The following is a 27,273-nucleotide window of genomic DNA, read 5'->3' as shown; positions in this document are numbered from 1 at the left end:
CAGAGGCAGCAGAGGTTTGCAGAGATGTGCCCTGGGGTCTGTGCAGCAGTTCTCATTTTCCTAAAGGATCTCCCCCACAAAGTCCCTGCTTTCAACCCCCTGTAGTAACGATTCCCTTACCAAAGACATGCTTCTGTGTTTCTAGAGGAGAATGAGGAAATTTGTTCCTCCGTGCTCTTGGTTTGAGCGACCATGAGGAATGGATTGAGGCAGCCATGCAGCATGGCAGGCACAGAGGCACTCAGCCCACGTGGCACTGTATCCTGCAGGGCAAAAACTCTCAAAGGAAAAGAACTAATTGAAACTTAAACCTTTTTTGTGGTGTTTCTCATCTTTGTAGTAAATGCAGAAGTACTGTGGGTAGAGGTGATGGACTGGGCAGGATGCCATGGGTAGTGTGGGGAAGGGAAGCGTTTTGGTGCAAGTTTTGTTGTATTTTTTGACCACAGAACATTCCTTGTTAAGGTGCCATTTTTAATCTGTCCCACAGAAGTTTGTTTGGAAGATCTGTGATGTGAGTATCAGGAATGCCTGAAATATCTGATTTCTTAAGCTGAGGGAAGAGGTTGCCATGGTTTACAGTTGATAGCATGAAAAAATAATGGTGGTGTGTCCCAGTGCAAGAAGTTTATGTGTATGTGATTGATATAGGGCCTGGGCCAGGGCTGGGAGCAGCAGCTGCTGCAGCCTGATTTATCTCAGAGCAAACATCTGAGCGGGCGTCTGCAGTCCTGCTGCTCCGAGTGGTTGTGACCTTTCAAATATCTGCTCTTTTAGACAAGTGCTTTGGGGCAGGCAGGATGTCTTTCATTACCAGGCAGAGTAAAATATTAAGTAAAGGCAGAGCTCACGTCAAACTGGGAAAAATTTTATTTGGGAGCCTTGTTGCAAATTCTTTTGCCTGCTCTGATTTTTTATATTCCATGCAATAGAATGTCTGTGCACTGTGCATATCCCACATATTGCTGTTGTTTATCATTGGGGACTGTGAGTGCAGAGCTGGATTTGTGGGGAAACATTTCAAAAATGTATTGGACAACTGTTGGAGAGAGCTGACAAAGGCATCTTTGTGAGCAAAATACAACGTGCCGTAACAGTGTTGCAGGAGTAGGACTGAATTATATTTAGTAAACAAACAGAAGCGGCACCTCTGCGTTCTGCAAGCCTGCATTTCTCACAGCTCAGCTCTTCCTCTCCTTTCTTAGAAATAATTTTAGAATAAATATTGTTATGAAAGTACAGAGAATCTATTTATTCTCCAAAGATCCCAGCTGGGATTGTGATGCATAAACCAAAAAGAGCAAGCTCAGATAAGGGGATGGGAACCTTCCTCTAGTGGAAGCTATCCCTGCCCATGGCAGAGGGCTGGAACAAGATGATCCCTTGCAACCCACCCCATCCTGGGATCCTCTGGTGAAGGCAGTTCAGCAGTCACAAAGGCCAGAGTGCTGCATTGCAGGGTACCTGGCAGTCCGGTGTGGGGACACCAAAGGTGGCTGCCTCGTCCCAGCTGTCATGGCAAACCAGAGACTGACTGCCTGAACTCTGGCTAAAATGCTGCTCTGGCAACACTTCCTTTCTATCAAAGTGGAAGCACGATTGGGTGAACATGTGCCATGCACATGATGGCTTTCATACAGACTCCATGGAAGTGGTTAAAAAATTAATTTGAAGAATGTGGAACTCAGTGGAATTAAGGTACTGCAAATGCTGCTCCCAGGCTCTGCCACTCCCAAGGGCTGTGACATCCCTGGACATGCCTTGCTCGACTTGAGATGTGCCAGTGGTGGTCAGAGGTCATTTTTATCACCCAGAGCAGAGCCAGCTGCTGTTAACAAAGCTGTGTAGGGGAAAAGCTGTGTTTGCTGGAGTCCTTCTCTGACAATTACATGACTGCAATGGAGATGAGGAAAAACATTTACTCTTTTTCAGAGTCATATCATAATGTATTCTATGCACAGTGGATTTTGACAGTTTATTTTTCTAGAGGGGATGGATGCTTTCTTAGTCCTTTCATTCCACTCCCCATTTTTGTTGGTTTCAGTGACACCCCTTCAGCACAAAAAGGTTGCTGGTAACCCCTTTCTACCTTTGTGACATCCTGTGGTTTGGAAAAGACTTCTACCAGGGCAAAACATTGGAAAGAATAGATAGCAATTCATGCAGAAAATCACTACTACAAGGCAAGTTTAAAACCTGGAACCATCCTCTTTTCTATCTCACTGTGAGACCTGTGAGTGGAATCAGTTTATTCATGTTGAGGTTTGTCTATTTGTGAGTTTGACCTAAGAGAAAGTAGGTCAGTGGGTTTTGCTGATGGACTTAGAGGAGCTGCTGGGGACGGTTTTCTGGTGTCCAGTGTAGTATGTTATGAACATAGTATAGCTAATGTTAAGTCATGAGTATATAAAATACGCATGTTTCTGCCCTGTCCAGTATTAGAAATGTCTAAAGAACTCAGCACTTCTGTAGACTTTCTTGCACAGGGAAAGTGTCCTGCAGGATTTCTGCCTTGGCTGGACTGTGGTTGACATCAGCTCTACAGGGAGTTCTGTTCAGGAGTGCGTGCAGATTCTTCCTGCAGAAAAGGCTGTCTAGCTGGCCCATCAGCTGTGGATGTAGTCAGGAACTGTCAGGAAAGGGATGTGATCGTGACGTACTGTATCACATATTGTCAAACGAAAGGGAAAACATGCCTAATAACTCACCCTAGACATTGGTGTTTACTGTTAGCCTGATTTGGGTCAAAAGCTTTTGACATGCTATGCTCCAAGATATTCATAGTTTATGATATGGAAGCCTTGGGGACAGCATTCTCTGTCCTTATCCATGTGTTTCCAATTTCTTGTCTTTCTTGGATCCAGTGGGTTGGAAAGGAAGAATTCCGTAACAAGCAGTTGCACCCCATGGCTCATCCAGCTGGAGTGATGAGGCAGCACATGGCTGTGCTGGCCCTGTGCTCAGCCGTCATTTTTAAAGCACTGCCTCTGGGGACAATTGAAAGGGCAGTGCAGTAACAACGTGGTTCAAGTTTTTCACTAGTGTCATTTGCAAAGTAAGAGAGATATTTTGGTTGGTATGAAATTCAGTTCCAGGTTAATACTCTGTTTTTCTACTTTAGTACATAAAGTGAACAGTGTGATTAAAAATAAATAAATGTCTATGTTTCAGAGTAAGCTCTGGCTCTTTCCTGAGTTATTACAAGACACCAAATGCTTTGTGTTTTGCTGATCAGCACAAGGAAAACTGATGGGAATCTTCATTGATTCAATAAAACAAAAAGGAATTTTCACCCCTTCAAATCACCATGACCAGAGGTGACTGTTATTTGGTGGTTAATGCAGTTTAGGGAGGGATCTTGGTTTTCTCCTCTAGTGTTGCCCTTCTTGCCTGTGCCACTCCCGTGGTCAGTCACCAACAGTGTTCAGCTCTTAATTTAAATCATTCATCTCCTGATGTCCAGAGACGCTGGTCCCCCGCCGGTACGCTTTTAGGAGTTGAGTTGGTGTGGGTTCACGTATGGTTCCTGAACCCCAAGTCTAAATGTCTGCCAAGTCCAAGGAATAAATAGATAAAAATGGGACAAATCCTGTTCCTAAGGAACTTGTATCTAACTGCTTATCTGCCTGGCCTGTTTCACTGTGGATGATAGGAAGCAGCAGTTACTCCATTAGGATCTGACATGCAGAGTGAAAGCAAACTGGTCTTTGGAGACTTGCTAAGAATCAGGGTGGTTTGGGTTGGAAGGGACTTTAAAGTTCATCCTGCCACAGGCAGGGACACCTTCCACTGTCCCAGGCTGCTCCAAGTCCTGTCCAGCCTGTCCTTGCACACTTCCAGGGATCCAGGGGCAGCCACAGCTTCTCTGGGCAACCTGTGCCAGTCTCACCACCCTCTTGAGTAGAGAATTTCTGCCTAGTATCTGATCTAAATCTCTCCCCTTTTAGTTTAAAACAATCCCCCCTTGCCCTATCACTGTGTAACTCTGTAAAAAGTTGCTCTCACACCTTTTTGTAGGCCCTCTTTAGGCACTGGAAAGGGCTCCGAGGTCTCCCTGGAGCCTTCTCTTCTCCAGGTGAACACCCCCAGCTCTCCCAGCCTGGCTCCAGAGCAGAGGGGCTCCAGGCCTTGGGGCATCTCCATGGCCTCCTCTGGACCCACTCCAACAGGTGCACATCTTTCTTTCACTGAGAACCCTAATCTGTATGCAGTACTCCAGGTCTTCCTTCTGTCAGCATGTCCCTTCCAGGCCGGCTGGATTGGTACAGCTCACCTGCGCTCTGACATTCTTGGGAGGCAGGTGTGTGGCAGGTGCTGGGCACCATCCAGGGGCTGCTTTCTCCTCAGAGCTGCACAGGACTGAAGCAGCTCAAGGGCTTTTCCTTCTGGATTGCACATATCTGAGCTTGCAGTCCTACTTCAGGGGTTGCTGCCTGGATTCTAACAGGCATTTCTAGAAAATAATTCATGTGGCCTTAGCTGGAGGTTTAAATGGTTTAAATGAATAGTGCTGTGAATTTCCTGGCTCTCCACTTGCTCTGCAAGGAGTGCAGATCACCTTCTGGAGAGCCTCTGCTCTCTGCAGATAAGGACTTTGTTGACAGCTGCAGATAGAGGATGATGAATTCCATCCCTTGGGTCTCTTTAGCTTTTCTGTTAAGGACAAAATCAGTTCTTCGCTCCTCAATGAGAAATCACATGCCCCTCTTCTTAATTCTAGTGTCCATCAACTTGCAGGTCTGTTCTGAACCACTCTGGCTGTTGGGGAGGGGGCAGGTGGGCACACTCAAACCCAGGCAGAGCAGGAGCTGGTTTTCAAGATGGGAAGTACCAAGGACCTGAATAAATTTTGGTGGTTTTTTTCATCTCCTATGAGCAGAGGACAAATAATTCATGGCAGATCATGTAAATTAGCTTGCAGAATCAAGAAACTCATCTGTAATTTTAGTAAGGTTTCAGAGAGTCAAGAATTGGCAGTGCTGTCTTTTTACCTCATCCCTCCACATTCCCAGAGCTCCCTAGGAAACTATTCTGAATTTTGTGTCAAGCATTTTTCTTTTTTCTCCCTGAAAACTGTATCTGTTGGTATTTCTCTGTGAAGAAACCAGGATGAAACTCTGAGCAGCAGAGATGGAAAAAGTATCACTTTTTAAAATAGCAGTAATAAACTCTTTGCTCCTGCATGGAAAAACTATATGTGAGTTTGGGTACACAGCAATCTCTAAAGTGGAGAATTTATAATGGAAATGCTGACACGGGTTTAACGCTGCAGGTGCCAGCCAGAGCTGCCTTGGTGCAGATCTAGCCACAGAAAATTACAGATAAGAAACCAGACAGAGAGTCTTGATTGCTTTTTGTGCTGTTCAGCTGGTTTTCTATTTGAGAAAAGCTGTCAAGTAATGATGAGTTTCGGAATATGCATGTTTTGTACACATAAACAGAACAGAAGTTGTGCACGTGAACTGAAGTTTCTATTTCAGCAGCTATTCCAAAGCTAAATCTACCCTGTGTAGTTAGTTTCCAGATTAAATCTCATTGTAAAATTTATTACTGCATCTCTTCATCTGAAGTCCCATGCTTTTATCCATCTTTTCATCTACCGGAATGGCACTGGGAGCTCCCAAAAGTCAGCAGTTATGTACAGAAAAATAAATTAATTAAACCAGCATGATGACCAGGAGGGTTTTTGTCTCCAAAAGGAATGAAAAAATTAAAAGGGTGTGTGGGAGAAGCTAGTTCCAGAGCTGAAGGCAAAGGAGTGAGATGAGTTGTTCAAATAAAATAAAAACTGCACCGTGTTCTGTAGTGTGAGTCCAGAGCTGTCGGTGCTCTGGTGGAAAGCTGCAGCTTCCCTTTCAGCCTGGGTTGGAAATAGCAACTTCCAGGCTGTATTTTATGGATTCTAGAGAAGAATTTTTACAACTTTGTTGTAAGGTGAGTTTTATCTTCAGTAAGAGAGAGATTCAGCTCTGGATGTCCACGGCCTGACGTATCTGTCAGCTTTGTCTTGAGTGTTGTCGTTCATCCCTGTGGACAAAGGGGAAAGGAAGATCCAAACCCTTCTGAGCTGTAAACTGAGCTTTGTTTGACCATGCCTGTGTGGGAAAGAGTGTTGTGCAGGAGTGCTGCCAAAGGAAGGGAATGTGCTCAGGACGGTTTGCATCTGGAAGGACAGTCTGTGCTCCCAAAAGGTTGCTTCTATTTGCATGGCAGCCATCAGGGAAGGAAAATCTGCAAATCCATCTGCGTTTTCCTGGTGTTCCTGGGGCTGGTACCCCTTTGCAAAGGCAGGTTTTGCTGGTTCTGTGGCAGTGAGATGGCTATGTACTGAATATTTGCTTACTCTATTGAATTGCATTTGGAAGTATGTTGAAGATTTTCTCCTGATTCCAGGATGAACAGTACTGTGAGATTGTTGTTCAGCAAGTACCTCGAAGATGTTTTATTTAAAGACTAATCTTCTGATCATGAATTTTAGAAAACAAATCTGATGCCAACTCTGTGGTTGCTTCTGTCTCTTACCCTGTGTCCATTGAATAGTCAGTGTCTCTCCTTGTTTCTGCCCTTTTTGCTCACCAGTCAGTGGTGTGCAGTCACAGCTACAGCATTAAAAAAGAACAGGTAAAATGAGAAGTATTAGGAATTACACATCAAGTAGTTTAAAACATAATTAATTATTAGCTTGGATGTTATCCAGGGCCTAAATATACTTTTGTGAGTCAGCTCTGTGCATAAAAATTGCATAATGAAATAAATGATATTTCCCTTTTTGAGCGGTTGCCTTGTCTCTGATGTGAGGCTGGATACCAGCAATTTCTGAAAGGGTTTAGTAACACATGAAGAATGAAAAAGAGGTTTTCAGAAATCACTTAATTCATAGGGACATTATTTGAGATCTACTACATGTTTTTAATTTACTGTGTAAAAATATCTGATCTTAACTGAGCAAGTGAAATACAATTTTTTTGTTGTTTGCAAATGTGGGGAATGGCACACTGGCTGAGTAGGGAAAACCTTCCATGAACCATTTCACTGTGGGAACTGGTTTTAATAGATTTGTTTTGGTCTGATGTCACCATTCTTTAATATCTTTTTGGCCTTGCAACAGCACCCTAATGCAAATATCTTAAAGGAAGCAAACCTTATACCTGCTTTATATTTAGTGAGAGAGCTGAAATCAATCTACTCTTGCTCTTGCCATCCCCCCAGTTAACCTCACAGTGTTTTTTTCTTAGGGAATTAATCATGCATTGTGTTGGGGTTTGGGTATTTGTTGTCCCTTAACTAAGGTTAAATTAAAAAGAGGAGGGGGGAGAAGGGTTTCTGTAGGGGCTTTGGTTGCCCCCCCTGTCTAAGCTTGTAAATCTTAAGAATTCAGTGCAATTAACCAACTGCCCAACTTTTGCCAGCCTATACATAAAAATGTAAAATACTTTCATTTCCCATTGAATTGATGCATCTTTATCCCACTGAAGGACCTGATCTCTTTGAAATGTCTCAGTCATGCCTGTTTTTTCCTGACAGTTCCCTGCCACTGCTCAGGAAGGCCCGGGAGGGGATGGCAGCCGAAGCAGGCGGGACGGTTCCTCGTGCCCCCAGGTGCCGAGCTGGCTGTGCTGGGCAGTGTTTGTGTCTCCAGCAGTGAGTTCCAGAGGGCCAGATTGGGCAGCTGACATCACTTGGGTTCCTTGTGCCAGGTGCAGCCAAAACAGATGCGGGAAGAGGAGGGAGGAAAGAATGTGGAGCCGCCAGTTGGCAGCGCCGGCTCCATTCTCCACGGAGCTGATGTGGGAGTTGGCACCGTGTGTTCCCTGCCCAGCACAGGCAGGCTCCTGGAGAGGGTTCCTGGGAGCTTGGAGCTGAACAGAGCTCTTCCTTGCCTTTTGTTCTGCTCCTGAATTTGATGGGGATTAGCAGTTCTGACCAGACATTTGCAGCAGATAGTGCTGGAGTTCTGGCTTTTCTGGGTTTGGCTCTAATCAAATCATTGTGCAGAATTCCAGAATACAAACAGATTTACAAAAAAAAATGTGTGTAACAAACTTTTCAAGCTTTTTCCTGTGTTCTTTATTTTTCACCCAGAGAGTTCATATTACCAGTTACCCACTGGATTTTTAGCTGACTGCAATTTAAATTACCCACCATAAAAAATCTGGCAGCAAATATTAGTGACTGATCCACATGAACTAGTCAATGTAATCTTGGCTCTCCTTTCTGTTACAAACAAATGTATTGTTTCTAACCTTGAAGATTGAGGTGTGAGGGTTCTTGGTCTCAGCAAAGAAAAAGATCTTGAACATGTGTAGGTGTAAACGATGATTAATTTTCAGAAATTAGGACTAGTTAATGTCCACTAATTAGCATGTCGGTGGCCTAAGCATGAAGTACCTTACTGTTCTGGTCAGGGCACAGCCACGTTTCCCCTCAAGATCCTGATTATTACCCAGCAGAACACAGTCTCGTGTCACAAAAAAGTGGCCTTTAGAATTCTTAGAGTGGATCTTGGTTTTTTCCGTAACATTAGGAAAATCATTAAAGCAAAAATAGGATGTCACATATTGCCAGGCCTAATGCCTTCTTGAGTATAAGTGCTGCTGGGATCAGCCAGTTGAAAGAACGTACTTAGTACCTTTAGAAAATTCAGGCTGAATAAATGTCAGCATGCCTTCCCCGATTCCATTCCAGCAATCTCATTTCCCTGCCTGCAGAGCCTTTCACGACTTTGATTTCCCTACCACCGCTTCTCTGTTGTTTAACCTCAGCCCACATACCTAAAGCACTGCATCATGATCCAGAAAAGCGTGGTGATGCTCCTGATGTAACAGAGCTGGACACTTGGCAAAGGTGCTGCCTGGGGCTGCTGCTCCCGGTCATCCCTGGCAATTTATAGGGCACTCGCACGCTGTTGGGGAGAGCAGAGTTTTCACAGCACTGCTGCAGTTTTAGGATGTCATTTTTAAACAAAGGCCTAATCCTACATTATTACTGAGGTTAACTTAAACTGCAGTTTTCTGGACTGTTGCTAATAAAGATGTGCACCCTCAGCTTCCCCAGACACACGTTCAGCTCAGCACACAGGGAGCTCACTTTGTGAGCTGGACACAACCACCACACTGGCATGGGAATCACAGCTTGTATAAATGTGAGCTGTTGTTGGTGTGCCCCCAAGGGTTTTATTGGGGGTTCATGAGGGGTCAGATAAACATTTGGTTCCAAACTGTCCCTGGTCCTGTGAGCTTGGGGTGTCATGCTCAAGTTACAGTGGGGATTACTGCGGGTGTTTGAGGCTGCACTGAGCTGTTGGGAGTGGCTGATGCCCCAGTGCGTGGTGTGGATAAGGAGAGGGTGGAATGGCAGAAATTAGTGTCTCTGCTGAATGGAAAACTGAGGACTTCTACTTCGTCATGAGTCATTTTATATTATTTTAGTGCTGCTGTGTAATAAGCAGTGTACATATCAAGGAGAGCAAATTCAGGAATAGTGCTCAGTAATGAAGGATGTCACGTCTGTGTGATGGGTACGATCGATGAGTAAAATTTCATTGTTCTTCAGGAGCAGTTCTTTTCTGCAGAGTTCTTGACTTGAGAATTATTCTAATTTTTATGAAGAATGCCAGTAAATTTGACCAGAATCATGGAAGAGCTGCAGAGAGAAGAATCAGTACTTAGAAAATTTCCAAAGTGCATGGTTTTGCTTACTCAGCGTGTCTGTGCAAAATTTATACACGTTATGCCTCTGGAAGTGATGCACCACTGATCCCTCTATTTTTCAAGCTGTTTATTAAAAACAGTAGTTCCATTTTTGACTGATTTTAAGAGAGAGATTATGGATTTCTTCAGTTTCATCTCTGTTCAATTCCCACAGAAGTCACAGTCCGAACATTTTTCTTCTTTCTCAGCTGCCTTCTTCAAGAAGCAAGAGGAGGTGAAAGTGTTCTCAAAGAAGGTGATGACCATTTTTAACCTTCCTGTTAAAACCAGCTATCCTGCTGCTCATCTTCCAGCACACTTGCAAGAGCTGCATATATTCTGCATCTCAGGTCCTTCAGATCTCAGTTGCTGTAGTTCTCCGGGATATATTAGAAGCAGTGGAATAGCTTTAGGGGGAATACAAATCCCCCTAGCACACTGGAGCACTTCTAGTCTTACAGTACTTGGCTTTTCTGAGGGTTGTATTTATTAATTGCTTTCTGCCAAGAAAGCACACAGAAAAATTGCTCGTGACAGATGTATAGTGGAATCCAAAAGTCTGAATATATCCAAAAATCTGAACTGCTGTTGATGAGAAAAAGAAGCAGAGAAAGTAGGACATTTCTTTGAGCAGAAGGAAAAGGTGGGATTAGATTAGTGCAGAGGAGAGAGGAAAAAATGGCAGTGGAGACAATAAGAGGTCTGTTGTTTGAATAGTTCGTGGTGTCTGCAGCAAGACAACATTAATGAGCAATTTGCCAGCTAATTATACCCCTTTTGTTCTGCTCAGTGCTGCACAGCATAGCAGAGCTTCCCCAGCCTCCATCACCTGCTTGCCAGGATCTGCAGGAGCAGGTCCTAGCTCTAGGTGCCCTTCCCTCTGGGAATGCTTTTGCTGGGAGTCTTTGGGTTTCAGGGGCGCTGTGGGGCAGCCGCGTTTGCTCTGCAGGAGCACGTAGTGCTGCAGTGTGCTCTGGGCACCCCCCCCCCCAGGCGGGAGCAATGCCAAGGATGAGGCTGAGCAAATGAAGAATTTGGGGACCTCTGTGCAGGTTCCAAGTAGTAAAATGCAGCTGTTTGTGCTTTGGAGAGCCACCAGCCCCCCCTTCCTTGGAACAATCCTCCTGCTGTAAACCTGCCTTCATTTTGCTTGCTGGCTTTACCAAGCTGGCCTCACATCTACAGTTTCTCATCTTGGAATGCCATGGTTTTTGAAATTCTGTACCTTTTAACTCCTCAGCTGTCAAGAAGTATGCAGGTGTTTGTGTTACACACCGCGTGCTGCAGCTCTGCACGTACTCGATGTACTTTGCTGCTGCTTCATAAAACACGTTTCTTTGCTCTTTTGAAGAGCAGCATTTCCCAAACTTGATATGAGTCTGTTACTTTCTTCCATTATGTTCTGGCTCTGTAACTCGGGTAAGGAAGGTGGCTTGAGGGCTCTGAGCAAAGAGTCTCAGCCAGAGTTCTTTGGAAAACTGTTCTTGGAGCGGTGCCCTTCTCCTGCCGTGACAGAAAGTGCATGGAGTGGGCAGGGGAAGGTTGGCCTCTGCTGTTGCAGAGCTCTGCGCATGAACTGCCACACGTTCACATGTGGGTTCAGAGACGTGAGCTTCTCTGGCCATGTCAGCAGTGTCCTGAGGTCTGTGCTCCTGCCCGTGCTGCAGCTCTGGGTCTGTTGTGGGGGTGCTGTGTGGGTATCACAGGCTGCACTTACATGGATTGGAGACGGCAGGGGTTTCTGTTACTCCACAAAGCAGATTATTGTGCAGAATGTTTAGAACTTAGTGGTGCTTACTGACTATTGCATTGGGAATCTGAGCCCATTCCATTGTGCCTCAATGTTCTTTCTTGTGGAGTTACAATGAAACTTCATAAGAAGATGTTTAATTTTTGTTCTGAGAGGTTTTTTTCAATAACTCCTTAATTTCTTACAGAACATAGAATAGAAAGATAGAAGCTGTCCTAACACATTTACTTTGTTCTACACTTTCTACCTGTTCTTTCACTTCTGTACATTGAATCTGTTCCTATTTTCCACATCCTCTCACAGCTCAGGTCTGTCTTAAGTATCTTGGGCATCAACTCCTTCTTCCTGCCATGGCTACTCCTTCTTCCATATTTGGTCTGTTCAGTGTCTAAGGAGGAATGGATTCCCGTCTTTCCAGAGGCTGTTGGTAATGTAGCAATGGTAATAATAGTAGATATTTGCTCTGTCCATCACAGATAGGGAGGCTTTGATAACTGAGAGCGAGGAGCAGCCTCCTGTTTGCAGCCCTCCTGTGTGTCTCACCTTTAATTACAATGGGCAGCTCTCAGTAGGAAGCCATTTTCCTGTAGTGAACAGAAAAAGGCTGAACTGGTTGCTTTTTCCCTGATATTGTCCAGAGTTTTTTTGGCTGTTACTGTGTTTCAGGAGTATATCAGATCTTGGCGTAGGTGCTGGGTGGTTTTTGTTATGTTTAAATAAGCAGTGGCAATGCAAGAGAAATAATTCAGAATTTGAATAATTGATGCTTACATCTCGCAATTTGCTTAATCCGTTTAAGAACTGATCCAGTTGGGATTGTCCATGTGTGCCAGGAAGGAGACATTTCTCCCTCAGCTGTGATGATTTTGGAGCACCACTGCCTCGTCTGGGAACTTGCAGCTCAGGACATAATTCATAAATCTCAGTTCTGGTTTGGCTCCCGGGGCTGCTTGCGTGTTCCCTGGTTCTGTGCTGTCCCAGGCTGGAGAGCCAGGGGTGTGTGTGACACTGGGAGCCTCCCGTAGTGCCTCGTCCTTCCCTGTGCTCAGTACGTGGCACTGATACCCCGGTGGGCAGTAATTGGGTCGTAAAATGAAAGTTGAGAGGGAAGGCATCAGGGAAACTGTAAATCTGACACTGTTGTATTAAGCTGCCCAGAGGAAAAGCCAGCGTTGGTTTACTCCGGTAGGAAGGACTAACAGGAGATCATTTTTTTAGGAAATAACCCACCTGTGTAGTTTGTTCTACCTGCACTTAGAGGTTTGGAATAGGAAAACCACCCCTACACACACATCAGTTAGGGTTTTTTCCATGGTTACAGTGCAGTATTTTTGATTAAGAAAATATCAGTAAAAATATCATAGCCACGTTGCAGAGATCCACTGCAAAAGTATAGTAAGTTGCCATTATTAGCAAATGAAAAATGGAATTTTAGTTATGCTTGGGAAATGCTGCTGAAAATATTTTGCTTAAGAAGGAAGCAGTGGCAAGTGGCAGAATTTCTGAAAGTTTATATAAATGAAAAGAGTTTTATTGCAGTTCAGTTAGTAAGAAGAAAAATTGCTGAAACTTGCCAGCTAAAAATTTTAGTATTCATTTCATCAAATGATAGAGGAATATCATAAAAGTATCGTAGCTTTATTCATGAGAATGAGATCTGGGAGTTGATAAGCCTTAGGTGTAGAGAGATGTCTGTGATGGCTAATTAATACTTTAACATTTTAGTCAACAGCAGTTAAATGTGCTTTGTTTCAATTAATAAAACTGTGTTTTGCTGCTAGTTTTCTTGGGGTTTTTTTAATAATTAACAATACTTATGTGAACAGAAATCCTCTTTGGTTTTTTGGGGTCCTTTTTACTTTTAAAGCCTTTGGTAAAGGTACAGTTCAGAAGAGTTTTCTCTCCAGGTGAGATGTGTGATTTCCTGTAGCTCTCTGGGAAGGCAGCAGTGTTTTCTGCTCTTGTATTTTTCCTGTTGATGTGTGCAGCTCTATTGTATTTGTGCTGGGAAATGTGGTGCTGTCTGAGCCAGTCAGTCTGGACTGCTCCTGGAGCAGTTTTCCAGGACTTGGCAGTGATGGCACATCACATCTCAAGTACAGGGTTTAAGTACTACATCAGGAAAATTGGTTTAATTTGTGCTTAATTTTTCACTTTCGTTCTACCAGGGTGGCTGCTGAGTGCTGAGTAGAGGTGGGAATACCCTCTTGACAGCCTGGGATTTGGCTTTGCCAGGTGGGTTTATCCCACTTTGCACGGTGCCATTGGCCTTTGGCTGTCAGGATCAGCAGGTTAAAGCCAGCTGCCATGTCCCCAAGGCTGGGTCCCCTGTCCCCCTCTCCTGTCTCCCACCAAACCACTGCCAGCACACATACCATGTGGTGTTCCCATGAGCATCCTTCACAACTGCTCTCATCACATTCAGTGTTACCCACCAGGACTGCAGTGATTTGAAAAGTTTGAGAATAATATGGCTGTAATAGATTGAGAAGAAATGTAAAGAGAAGATGGGCTCTGAACCTCAGCAGGCTGTTTCCACCTGGATAATAATTTAGGCACATAGTTGTGTACTGAAGTGTGGTGCAGGGTGGTTGTGGTCTGAGAAAGGTGCGAACTCTGGTTTACTTTAAGGCATTAAAAAAACAGTTAAATTTACTGTAGGGATCATGTCTGCCTGCTCTGAAATTAAGCAATATCTGGGTTGGAATGCAACATCTGCTTAAACAGTGCCCAGAAATAGTACGCAACAATTTTCAGGTCAGGAAGCTGGGAACATCCTGATCATCTCAAAATGCCAAGGGAGCTGTAGGTGGGTGGAGTGTTATTACCCAGCCTGGTATCTGGACAGGGAATCAAAGCACCTCTGAGAGCTCTGTACCCACAGTGCTCTGGACTCAGCTCCACATCCCTGGGGTGTCAGCTGGCAGCAACACAGGTTCTGGGGGACCTTTTAGCCTGTTCTTCTTTTCACATCTTGTCCCTGTCTCTGTCCAGTGCTTCAGTTTGGATGAGCCATGGCTCTGTGGTTTGTGAGTGTTGCTGGTTCCCAGGCCAAGGTGATGACGTTTTCACACAGGGGCGTTCCATGGGAGCCCCTTTGGGATCATTCCCAACCTCCCACTCCTGCTTTGGTTCCTGCTGCCGTGCTGTGTCACCATCCTTCTTGGTTATGCCAGTGGCACTGTTAATGGAGTCAGTCTGGAGGACAGCAGGCAGTTAATGCTCTGGATTCAAACCCAGCTGCATTTCTTGGTGTAGGTGACGCAAGAGCGAAGGAAGGTGCAAGGTGCTGCAGTGCCAGGGAGGACACCAGCAGAAGGCCTGGGATCAGGAATCAGGAATGACCCTGCTTCTGTCACTGCATGCTAATTGCAGTGATATAAATGGGGATTTCCTTGCATGGACTGGAACTGGCACCTCAGTCAGGCCTGTATCTAAATGATTTTATCATGTTTACTCAGTAAATGACTGGATGCAGCTGTTTATACACTATTTGCAGTTTCTTGTGAACACCTGAGTCACACAGTTCTACAGTCACCTGCCTGCACCAATCCCATAACAGCCCCTTGGTGTTGGAGGTACTGCACACCAGGGGAGAGCTCCTAAAGCACTCACAGTACCCTGGCTGGTGCCTCTACCAGTCTGTGTCACTGATGTGAATCCACTGGCATGGAAGAACAGCCTTCAGATTTGCAAGAGTCCATTGTGCGGCTGGCAGAATTAAGTATATATTTATCAAGTGTTGCTGCAGCTAAAATTCTTCTTTTTTTACTGCTGTTTGGACATTATGAAATTTTCAGGCACTTTCAGGAGTTTGTTCTGCACTATTGGTGATCAGTTGTAACAACGTGGTGTATTGGTCCAGGTTTGGAAACAGGCAGGAAGAGTCCAGGACCAGGGCTGTGGGGAGAGCTGTCCTGATGTTGGTCTTAGGAACCACCAGACAAGCACAGGATTGCAGCTTAGCCTGGTACTGCATGGCAGCAGTAGAGCCTTTCCTTGGGAGAACTGCATATGTTGGAGGTGTCAGCTTGTGTGCACATTTGGGGGGGCTTAATAGTATTTAACACGTGGCTAAACGTCTTAATCCCTGTGAGACCTGCCCACTCCTGCAGATCCTTCACATTGTTTGTGTGACCTTTTAGTCAAAGTCCTGACCGACCTGTTGTACCTCTGCTGTTTTCTAACTTCTGATTTCTATTCAGGCTGGAATAAAGCTAAGTGGACTTCAGTTGCCTGTTGTAATTGCTCGTGTGCTCAGCTATTGCCTAACTGTAATGTCTGTTTTACCTTATGGTGAATAGTACATTTCACCACTCTTAGAAGTCAGGTTAAATAAAGGGTGTGCATCTGAGGTAATATTTACCTTTTATTCCAGAGCTGAAATGAGCAAGCCACTAACAGCTGAGCTGTTAACTATTGACACTTTCCCTTCTGGAAAACAACAAGCTTCAGTGTTTGAAATTAACATCAATACAACAGTTTATTCGTACTTTTCTTCTAAATGTGACTCCCATTTTGTGTCATCCCAAGTAAAGCTGAGGTGCATGTATATAATCCTGAGGCTCAGCTAAGTGTACTGCTCTGCAGCGAAGTGTCAAGGAATGTTTTTCCTTTCTCTGCTGTTTTGGAGACTAAGAGCTTTTAGGGTGCTGCAACTTTATCCCAGACTTTTCTTCCTGGCTTGCAGCTTGGATAGGCTCCAAATTGCAGCCTAATTTTTACATGGATTTGGCTTGGGAGTGTCACCTTGTCACCTAAATCTCCTATGCTAAGCAGTTGTTTCACATTCTGAGGTGTTTGGCACAAGTTAGAATTTCCAAGTAGTTCTGTTGGGTTTTAAAGCTTTTTCAGTCACTGTCTACTGATTACACTTCATTAAGTGTTTCCTTGTCCCATTGCCCTTAGTGATGGCTGTCTTCTAATCTTGATCTTTAATGAGATCATCAGTAAAATACATACAAACTCTACTACAAAGGGATATTAAACATGTATTACTTGGTCCAAAATCTATTTTAAACTAGTATCTTTTTTCTTCCAGCAGTTATTACTTATGCTGCTTGTCCTTATCTCCCTCCATTGCACACAGATGCTTTTCTGTATTATCTGTGTATCTAGAAGGAAAGTCAGATGCCTGAACCCTGCCACTCCTGCTGCTCCCAGGAATGGTCCCTAATCCTGATATCTGCTTCATTCCCAGATTGAGCTGGAACATTTAAACATCAGATTCTATTTTAATGTAAGATTGACTTATTTGAGTATTTAAGTTGGACTGTCTCACTTTATTTTTCTTTATGTTGGACATGGCATAAAATACATGTATTGTGTTGGATGGGTCCCCTGGACCTCACCTTTTTCCCATTGCCTTTCACTGGACAGCTGAGGTGCTCGGCTGTTCTTGGGATTCAGTGATGACGAGGTTTCATTGCAGTGTCTCTGCAGGTGTGAGGGGTCCCTCACACACTCAGGAAAATTCAGCACACAGAACACCCGCCATGCCTGGTGTGTGTGAGCCTGCTGCTGCTTTCCCACAGGATAAATGCATGAATGAGCGAGGTGGTTGGACAGATTTGGGTTTCCTGAACTGACAGGGGGTATTTATGTCTCTGCTAAAACACTGAAGTGATTACCTTCCATTTCAAGAGAGCTCCTTGGAAAATAGGACAGTGTCTGACTTCCTCCTCTTCTACAGTAAATGTACAAAACCAACCCAACAGGTGCAACAGGGGATGCTGAAACTTTGTAAAATTGCTCTGGAGTGTTAAAGGCTAACTAGGAAATTTTGGGATAGCTTTTATTATACTTGGGCTTTGCAGCAAGACTATAACAAAGCATCTGAGCCCTGCCCTACCCCTGCCTGCGCGTGCTTGTCCTGCTACCCACACAGAGGCCACGTTCAGGTGGCACAGGAGCAAAACTTAGGGAGCAATAGCATTTGGGGGGGTCACTCGTTCTGGTTGGGAAAGTCCAATTCAAGCTATAGCTCGGTGAGCATCTGCATCCTGTGCCTTTGTTGTGGAGAATGGATTACTCACTGTCTGGGGGGATCAGACTGGAGCAGGAGTCAGCGGTGTGATACTGTGAAACACAGCAGAGCAGGCTGGTGCCTTGGGTGGCTCTCTGGATTTTAGTGACAGAGAAGTTATCGAAACAGACATTGTTATAATGAGAAATTGGAAAAAGAAGGCAATGGAAAAAGTTCCTGTGGCTCATGAGATGCCTTTGCTGGAAGCAGGAAGCCCCAAAATGAGAATGCCTAAATATTAGGGCAGTGGAGGCTTGCAAGAGAAAATTCTTTTCACAGAACAAAAATACTAAATACTAATATTAATATACTAGCCTCTCCCCCTTTTCTTACAGATGTATATGTACAGTCAAGTGTTACATAAAGAGTGAGTTTTATAAGAGCCCTAGTTCTGGTAAGGGTGACCATATCGATGCAGAAGTAGATGAGGAAGTAATTCCACTTACAGAGCTGGCTGGGACTGAGGGGTTTCCAGTTCCACTGTAAGCTACAAACATATTTTGTTGGTTCAGCATCTTTGGCTGTTTCTAACCTACCTAAACATTTTCTGTATCCATGAGTTGTGTTTTTCTTGAGCTAAAAGCTGCAAGAAGAGATGTAGCAATAGGTATATTTTCTTCAGAGTAGTTATTGGAGTGAGTGTATTGAAGCAGGGGTGGGAGGTACTTGGGATGTGCCAGTATTAAGGGGAAAATATGTTAATTCCCTAAAAACAGGGCATGCTACCGGGTTTTTCTAGTATTTGCTAGGAAGAAGATTAATAGTCAAAATTTTGTAATGAAAAATCTACTCACTGTTCTAACTTAGACTTGGAAAAACCATGGTCTCCTTGGTGCAGAGGTGCTTTCTCTGTTGTTCCATAGCATCCAGCACAGCAGGATGTGTCCATTCTGTGGGGATCATGAAACATCATCCTGTCTTTGTAGTAGAAACAGAATTCTTATGATGTTATCATATAAAAGATGAATTTTAATATTAAACTTAATGCTCTGCTATGAGAAATATGTAAACTTGGCTCTGCAGCAGCAGCATGCACTTCCTGGAATTCCGTGCATAGCATGGTTATAAATAGGCAGCAGGTTATTTGGGAATCACTGGGGCTGGTATCTGGTGTCACAAACAGTATCTGGGAGAAACTGCGTTCCCTGGTAGACGGTTGGGTTTGGAAGAACGCAACTGCTTGATCTTGAAAATTCCTGTCTGAGTGAATCCCAAGTGTCCCTCAAGCACAGGGCCCGGGTATCACAGCAAACACCCATCTGCCATTGGCGTCCTTTGGCCTCAGCTGCTGCCAACATTTCCATGCTTTGCCTGTTGTAACATTTGCTAGACCCAAATGCTGGAATTCACTCTGTTTAGGTGAGCTGCTCCCACAACAGGTAAGTGTAGGACTGTCAGTCCATGAAGGGAGGCTTGGATCTGTCCCCCTTCAACAGGAAACCACCTGGGGCTCCTCAGTGCTTTGGGGGGGTTCTGGGTTGGTTTTGGTGATTTCCCCCCAGGCAGAATTGTATCAGCACCACTGCACGTGCCGTGGGCTCAGGAGCCTGTTTGGAGTGTCACAGGAAATCCTGTGCTGAGATAAATGAATTAGAACAACAAGTAATGGGCAACAATAAGAGGGTAGAAACCAGTGATTCCTAAAATAATGGTACTCAGCCATTGTGACTAGATTGATGTTTATAATTTTTTGCTTTTCTGATGTAAGTTTACTTTCTGTATGACAGACCAGAGACGACTTCCTGGGCCAGGTGGATGTGCCACTCAGTCATCTCCCGGTAAGCACCAGATCTCTGAAAACCCCTGGGGCTATGTACAGTTGATTGCACACTCCACTTACATTCTCCTAAAGCAAGTGCTCCCAGCAGAGCTTAAAGGAAACTGTTATGGACAACCAAGCCTCACCTGCACAGGGACAGGGACATGTATCAGCTGTGCATGGAAGGGATGCACTTTCTGTGCAAAAAAAGCTTTGTGATAGCAAATTTGCTTCAGCAAATGCATGGAGAACCAAAAGGCTGCCAGAACTATGTCATCTGTTCATTATTTTAGCTGAAATCGAATTCTTTGCCAGCAGTAAGAGTTCAATAGCAATCAATTGAAAGTAATTGACACAGGGTTTGAATCATTTTATTGTCTGTTGAGGTGTTTGGTTTGAGGGTGGTAATGTTTGTTTCTGTTTCTTAATTAATGGAGGAATTCAGTGTAAAGCTGGTTCTGTAATTCTGTAAAGCTCCAGTTGTCTGGTTTCCCCCCAGCAGCCAGGATTCTGCATGGACTGCAAAATTAGAGGCTAAATTAAGTGCAATTCCTATTTATAGATTTTTAACTAGGAATCAACAAACGTGTACACATATGCAGTGATTGCTTTAGCCTTGGTACAAACATTTCTGGTATTATATACTGTTTTGGATGACTAACATTGACTGAATGTAGTTAATATTTTTTAAATGTTGTGCACGTTAATCTTAACATCTGTGACCTTGCAGGGCTTTTTATGTGTGTACGGGTGAAGTTATTGCAGTGTTTACATCAAAATAAGGTGTCAGTTAAGCATAACTGGCTTTTTGTGTCTGGTTTTGACTTGTTGCCATTGATGTATGCTACTGTAGGAGGAAAATGGCTTTGTAATGACTTGCACAGTGACGCTTGTTTAGAAGTATCTGTTAAGGTTGATCTCCAGTCAGCACATGGTGTGTGGGGTTATAAACTTGTAACAGTGGAAAGCTACAAGGGAAGGATCACGAGCACCTTGTGGTTACAAACGCATCCTTCCCTTCTCATGGGAGCTTGTGTCATCCCAGCTGTGCTGTGCAGGATTGCTTGGTCTGTGCTTGTGTGGATATCTCCATTTGGTATCCTTATGCACAGACATGACCTAAATAGCCCTGATAATAAATAATAGGAACAGTGGAAAGAGTCATTTTCCCCTCAGATATTTTCCCTGCCAAAGCTGCTGTGTCCCGGAGCAGTCCTTTCTTCAGTAGCTGTGACCTTGTGGGACCTCCCACGTGCTTCCCCACCTGCTCCTGCCCTGCTCCAGGGAGAGAGTTACCTGTTGGGAAGGTGTGTGTGCACACTGGCTCAGGGAAGCATGCTGTACATCTTCAGTCATCCTTCCAGGACCTTAATAGGAGCCATTGGGGTGTATTTATTAACAAATTCATAATCAGCTTTCTAATTCTGCTGATTTGTTTTGTCAAAGTCCTTGTTTCTCCAATACCAGCTAATTACTATTGACAGAATTTGGGTAAAACATACAGCTCCTCACTGGGAGCACGTCCCTTCCAGCTGGGCACTAAGCAGTGCCAAATCATGCATGCCTTGGTGCTGGTGAGCTGGTTAAAATCTGCCATCTCTGAGCAAAATGGGCAGCGTGTCTCGCCCAGAGAAAGTGGACACTGGCAGGGGCAGAGTTCAGGCTGGGAAAGGAGAGGCTGTGAGGGATTTGGCTGCCAAGTACAACATAGTTCATGCTTCCAGTTTAGAATAAAGTTCCCCAGACAGTCAAAGGAAGTGTGCATATGGATTCATTATCTTTTTCCCTTGGCATCTGAAATTCCTACTTCTGTACCTACAGCAGCTGTGTGTTCACACGTGAAGGATATGACTTACTTGGTAAGAAAGCTGAAATTCTCATGGAATAGAAAGTTTCCAAGGTTCCAGGCGTTAGGTAACTTAGGATTCAGTGGACATCAGAGATGTAATCTGTCAGCCTGATGTGTGAATGTTTTTTTATGTAGCTGGACTTGTGGGGAAGCCCTTTAATTTGCCATTTTCTCCACTGCTTACAGACTGAAGACCCAACCATGGAGAGGCCGTATACATTTAAGGATTTCCTCCTCAGACCAAGAAGGTGAGGGAAGGACCTTTAAAACATTTGAGGACTTTCAAACATTTCTTACTTCATGATTTTTTTATTTGCAATTATTTAAAAATTAGTTATTAAATGGAATGTACCTCCTTGTCTTGTAGCCACAAATCTCGCGTGAAGGGTTTTTTGAGACTGAAAATGGCATATATGCCTAAAAATGGTGGCCAAGAGGAAGAAAACAGTGATCAGAGGGATGACTCTGAGGTAAGGCTGAGTCCTCAGGGAAGGATTCAAGAAAAAATTGTAGAGTCAGCCGTATTTGAAGGATAAAGCCCTGAAAACAGAGTTAGCAGTTGGTTCTCTTTGGCACTGAGCCACCAGGAGAACACCCAGCCACCTTTGGGAATCCCTCTTTAATAGATTGCTGGGGATTTAGCTCTTTTCTCATTGCAATGAGGTGCACACTGTAACCACAGAGGTCTTTCTCCTTCATTCCTAAGCATGGCTGGGATGTGGTGGATTCCAGCGATGCTGCATCTCAACGTCAGGAGGAGTTGCCACCTCCTCCGCTGCCTCCTGGGTGGGAAGAGAAGGTGGACAACCTGGGGCGGACTTACTACGTGAATCACAACAACAGGACCACCCAGTGGCACCGACCCAGCCTCGTGTAAGCGGCCGTGGGCTGGGGGCTGTGTGGGATGGAGAACCAGGCTGGAGCTCGAGTTGGAAAGGAAACCGCACTTTGTTTATGCCTGAAAGAGACTTCCTCGCCCCCAGCAAATCACAGAGACACAGAGTACTCTGGGAAATTCCAGGAAGTCTGAGATGGGAGGGAAGGCAATGCATTAACAATGCACCTTAGAATATTAGGAGACAGATAAGGAATTTTTCAGTAATTTAACAGGAATAAATTACTTTGTTTATAGAGACTGTTGAAGAGGTAAGGAAAAAAGTCAATTTTGTTAAGCTTTAATGAAGTTGAACAGATTAGCTTTGAGGAGATCCTGGTTATTATCCTGTGAATAGGCTTCATTCCCTGGATGTGCTATCAGAGAAGTCTGCAAGCCGTGGCAATATATTCTCAAGATTAGATTTAGAAAGCTGTGGCAAGCTTACATTTTACAGAGTGTGAATAACTGACAGTGTCAAGAGTTACACTAAAATCATGTATTTAACCCAGCACTGCCAAGGCCACCACTAAACCATGGACAAGGAAATGCTGGGTTCCCCAGCACTGGACCCGTTCAAGGTTGGGCTCCATAGAGTGCTGGGCCATCTTGTCTAGGCCATGGTTTCCCTGCCATGAGAGGCTGAACCAGATGATCCCTGAGGTCCTTCCCAACCTGGCGTTCTGTGACATTTGTGAAGTGCTTCCAGTTTTACTTTCTTTCAACTGAGGGATTAAACAATCTCCTAATTATGAAGCTTGATATATGCATGAATAATGATTTTTATAATCAAAAGCATTACCAAGGTTTTGGAGGCAGTGGACAAAGTGGGGGCTTAGCTTAACTTGGGTTATTTTCTTGTTCTTTTCTCCTTCCCATGCTGTGTTCCCCCCTCTGCAGAGACGTGGGATCCGAGTCAGATAACAATATCAGACAGATAAACCAAGAGGCAGCTCACAGGCGGTTCCGCTCTCGGCGCCACATCAGTGAGGATTTGGAACCAGAGCCTGTGGAGAGCGGAGACATTCCTGAGGTATGCCCAAGCCTTGGGCCTAAGGAGCTGACTAAACTTCGAGCTGCCGTGTTTCTCACACATGAGCCAGTTACTGTGCAACACAGAGAGTCATGGTTTTACACAGCATTTGTGGAAATTACATTGGGAAAATGCCAGCAGCACAATGACAGCGCAGCCAGAGCCACGCTGCCAAGGTCCCGCTGCAGCTGCAGCTGCCTGGCGGCCCGTGGACAAGGCTGAGTCCTATGTAAATGCTGGGAGAAACATTTATCATTCCAAATTGCTTGTCATATGTACATTGATAGAAACACTTTCATATTCTGCTCTGAACAACAGTGGAGTAACTTACAAAAAGAAGGGAAGTGGACTGGCTGTAACTGCCCTGTGCTTCAGTTTTCTGTAGTGCCTTGATTTAGGGGGAAGAGAAGCTGTTGTTTGTGTTGGGCACAGTGAGATGATCCCACAGAAGGCAAAGGGAAAGAAGATTCGGTCTGTATAAAACATGAACTTAGTTTCTTCTCTTTCATTAGCCTTGGGAAACCATTTCAGAGGAGGCAAGTGCCAGCGGGGATTCCTTAAGCTTGTCACTGCCACCTCCTCCAGCATCTCCAGTGTCCCGGACCAGTCCTCAGGAGCTATCTGAGGAGCTGAGCAGAAGACTCCAGGTCACTCCTGATTCCAATGGGGAACAACTCAGCTCTTTGATTGTACGTAATGTGCAGTCTGTAAACCTCTAGTGCAGAAATGTGCTCTTATTTGGCATAACCTGAATCACTTCATGCATGGGGAGCGATTGCTGGTCTCAGGAAAACCTGAGTGTGCAGTTAAAATTCCCTTCCAAAAAATGCATCACAGTTTCACCATCGAGCAAACTGCCTCGGACAACAGAATTCCTCAGTTCAGATATCAAGTGTTCCTCTGTGTGAGTTTCACTTCAGATTCTGCTACTCTTAGACCTTTAGTGAAACAAAATATATGAGAGTAGACCTAGGAATTTTCAAAGGAAAGGGAAAAACAGAAAAATGGTCTCTGTGCTATCCATTAGTCAGAATGGGGATACCATAAAAAGTCAGGATAATGTATGTACAAGTGGGGGAATGTTTTCTGTCTCTTAGATTACAAAAATAATTGTAAATATTAAACAGAACATCGTGCTCTGATTTATTTATTTTTTATTCTTGGTATGATGCTATCAAGGTACCTCTGCAGTTCAAGAGATAAGAAATCATATTTACTCTTGTTCTCATCAAACAATCTCGATTAGGTGCATTTTTCCCAAAGAGCCAGTGCAGTTGGTCTCTGGCTGATGGGAATGTCACCTAGAGGTTGGTCAGCAAGTGACAGCTCTGATGCTCTGCTGGATCTGCATGCAGAGGCGCTTGGGCTTGTGTTGAGAACTGCAATTTTAGTAGCCCTCCACTGGTTTTACTGCAGCAGTCAGTGCTGTATTTTCCTGAACACTGCTCAGCCCTGGAGTGCCCAGCTGGACTGGCAGGGAGGAGCTACATTGTAGTGTCAATCAGACATGATGCATATCTGCTTTTTGAGGGAGGTGTTATTTCTAGTTCACAGTCGTGAAGGATGTGTCTTGGGAAAAGACACAACTAATTCAGAAGGCAAAGAGGAAAATCAAAACTGATTTTTTTTTTTTTTTAATACCATGAATTTTTAAGTAAATGAATTTTTAAGACTTTGAGCTCTCATCCATAATATTTGATTTTGGATTTATTTTTTAATGCCTTATTTTTTCAGTAATTCATGAGTTTATTCATGTTGACATTTCTCCTTTAGAAAAATGAATGGGCCCTTTTTTTTGTAGTGTATAGGAAGCAGAGAAATGGGATATACCACTCTGTGGTAAAACAGAAGTAGATAATTGTTTACAGGAGATTTGCTACAAAGAGGTTAGTACCTGTAGTTACTGAATTTTCTGAATAACCATCATGTTTTCATGTTTTAAGACACCCTAACTTGGAGACATTTTTCTTTTTTTTCTTTTTTTTTTTTTTGCAGCAAAGAGAACCTTCTTCACGACTGAGGTCCTGCAGTGTAACAGACACCGTCGCTGAACAGTCCCAGTTATCCCTGGTAAGCCAGAGGTCCCTTCTATTTCTTCCTTTTTGGGTGGACATTCTCTGATTCTGAATAACACCTTGCCTTGGGTCAGCTCTAGTCAGACACAGATCAGTGACCAGGGTGGGCATCTGATTGTCCCAAACAGCAACGGAGACCAAAGTCATGTGAGCTAAAAAAGGAGGAGGACACTCCTGAGAGAAGTAAACATTTGGAAACTGAGCAAGTCCCACTCTCCTCAGTTGTTGAACATGGAAATTTAGGTTACTGTACTCCTATGTGCAGTCAGTGGAGAGAGAAACTCCTCCAAGGGGTGTTCCCAGCTGGGGGAGGAGAGGGCAGGAGAACCAGCTCTACCTGGAACTGGAGCTGCCACAGGACTCTCACAGCAGGTGTTTTCCTGTGACCCATAAGTTGATTTTACTTGCAATATATAAATCTGTCTAAAATCCCAAAGGATTGGTGTTTTGCCTGGTTGTAGTGAAAATGAGGCTTTTTGTGATAGTTCTGGTATGAAATACCTGGGTAGAATTGCAGTTCTTTAATCTGAGGGTCTTAGGGAAGCAACTTCTGCAGGTTTATTTAAGGAGATTGTTCAAACAGGAGAAAATACAAAGATGCTTTGTCAACAAAGCTTTTCTCTCCCTTCAGAACCATGCACACCTCTGCTCCAGCTGACAGAAAGTGGTGCCTGTCCTACAGCCCACGTGCAAGAGTTGCAGAGGTGGCAGGTTTGTTCTCTCTGCCACCTCTCAGCAGTAGGTACAGAGAGACCACTTAAAATAGGAGCGTGCAAGGTGTGCTTTTGAGTAAAACTAGTCAGATTGCAAAAGAATATTTTTAAAAATTATATTTTTCTTCATCAAGAGTTTTGTCTTCATTTTTTTTATTATGAATGTGTCCCATGTGAATCTGCAAATAGAAAACCTGTGCATACCAAGAAGTTTGTTACTGAAGCTGCTGTCTGTGCATTGCTTGTTTATCTGCTGCTGCTCTTGGGCAAACACTTCCAGAAACCATGGAGGTTTTCTCTTGGCTGGATTTTTCCCGTGCTGTAGTAGTTATTTAGTGTAGCTGAAGCATGTCCCTGGCTCTGGGGGTGAGCAGTGGGATGGGTCCCAGTGCAGTCGTGCCTCAGCTATTGCTCTCTGTGCCTGACTGTAGGGGGAACAAGGGCTGCTGTGCTGCTTTATTGCTGTGTTTAGCACTGCTGGAGCCAGGGGCTGTACGTGGGCTGGCAGGTGGGGCTGGGGAGAGGCCTTTCTCCTGCTTCTTGAGGGACACTCATTTCCTGAGCACATGTTCAAATAAGTAGCACTGAGAGCATTGCTCTAAAACATCATCTTACCTGGTCTTAACCACATTTCATCCTTCCTGAGCTAATGATCATTTCTCTTCTGGCAGCTAAGTACATGTTCTTCCTTAATCCAGTGCTCCTCTGGGATTCTGGCTTGGTTACTAGTGATTGATGACTTTCAGATTTGCTATTATCCATCTAACTGCTCTCTCAGTAACTATGTCTGATGCCTTGCTCCTAAAGATGTGACAGTAACTTGTGACCTTCTTCAGTAAATATGTGTAACATTAATTATCATTTAACAGCAGAGTGGTCCCTCTAGGAGAGCTCGTTCTTCAACTGTCACAGGTGGAGAGGAGCCAACGGTAATAAAACCCTTTATCAAGCACTATCTCTAAACAAAATGGGGGGACATTTAGGTCTTGTACAATGAGGAAGTTTTTGGTTTTTTTTTTTTTCCACAAAGCAAGCATTCATGTATTGAATGAAATACAGCCATTGAATGTTACATTTTTTTGTCCCAAATTTTCTCAAAATTTCTCAAAACACTGCAATTGCACTCAAATACTGGCATGGCATAGGGACATGGATGTAACATTGAGTTATGAGGAAGCTGTGCACTAAGGAGATGCCATGGGCTCCTGAAAAAATGAAAGCTACAACAGCTAATTATTTAAAAAGGAATACTGGAAGCAGCAGGGATTAGAGGCATCAAATCATTGTACATGTAGCTGTGTTTGCATCTTGCATCTGTCTTTCCTTCCTCTCCATTAGACTAATTAATTTTAATTCTTAAAGTTGGTCTTAATTTGAGAGCTGTGGGGGTACAGTGATATACCACAGAGCTCTTAATGGTCTTACTGAATGCCAGTTTCATTTTCCAGCAGTTCCTCAGCAGTCCAAGACTGTAGTTTGATCATACAATAAAATTCTTGACGTGCT

At 44.0% G+C, this 27,273-nt stretch overlaps 1 protein-coding gene across 9 annotated transcripts in view; it reads left to right on the top strand.

The window, feature by feature from the left end:
• NEDD4L (NEDD4 like E3 ubiquitin protein ligase) overlaps positions 1–27,273 on the top strand; it is a 103,711-nt gene that overhangs the window by 58,203 nt on the left and 18,235 nt on the right. For 6 of the 9 annotated variants that reach the window (XM_069001523.1, XM_069001522.1, XM_069001524.1 and 3 more), the window contains 8 exons: positions 19,192–19,242; positions 21,259–21,320; positions 21,440–21,542; positions 21,779–21,945; positions 22,847–22,979; positions 23,492–23,668; positions 24,975–25,049; positions 26,637–26,696. In XM_069001523.1, the coding sequence (XP_068857624.1) occupies positions 19,192–19,242; positions 21,259–21,320; positions 21,440–21,542; positions 21,779–21,945; positions 22,847–22,979; positions 23,492–23,668; positions 24,975–25,049; positions 26,637–26,696 (828 nt within the window). The remainder of the gene's footprint in view (positions 1–19,191; positions 19,243–21,258; positions 21,321–21,439; positions 21,543–21,778; positions 21,946–22,846; positions 22,980–23,491; positions 23,669–24,974; positions 25,050–26,636; positions 26,697–27,273) is intronic. The other 3 variants (XM_069001525.1, XM_069001520.1, XM_069001521.1) reach the window with 1 other exon arrangement.

Source organism: Aphelocoma coerulescens (assembly GCF_041296385.1).
Source record: "Aphelocoma coerulescens isolate FSJ_1873_10779 chromosome Z unlocalized genomic scaffold, UR_Acoe_1.0 ChrZ, whole genome shotgun sequence".
In the NCBI taxonomy this organism is placed as follows: Eukaryota; Metazoa; Chordata; class Aves; order Passeriformes; family Corvidae; genus Aphelocoma; species Aphelocoma coerulescens.
Note: the sequence above shows the minus strand (reverse complement) of the source record. Positions and strands in the feature narration are given on the sequence as shown.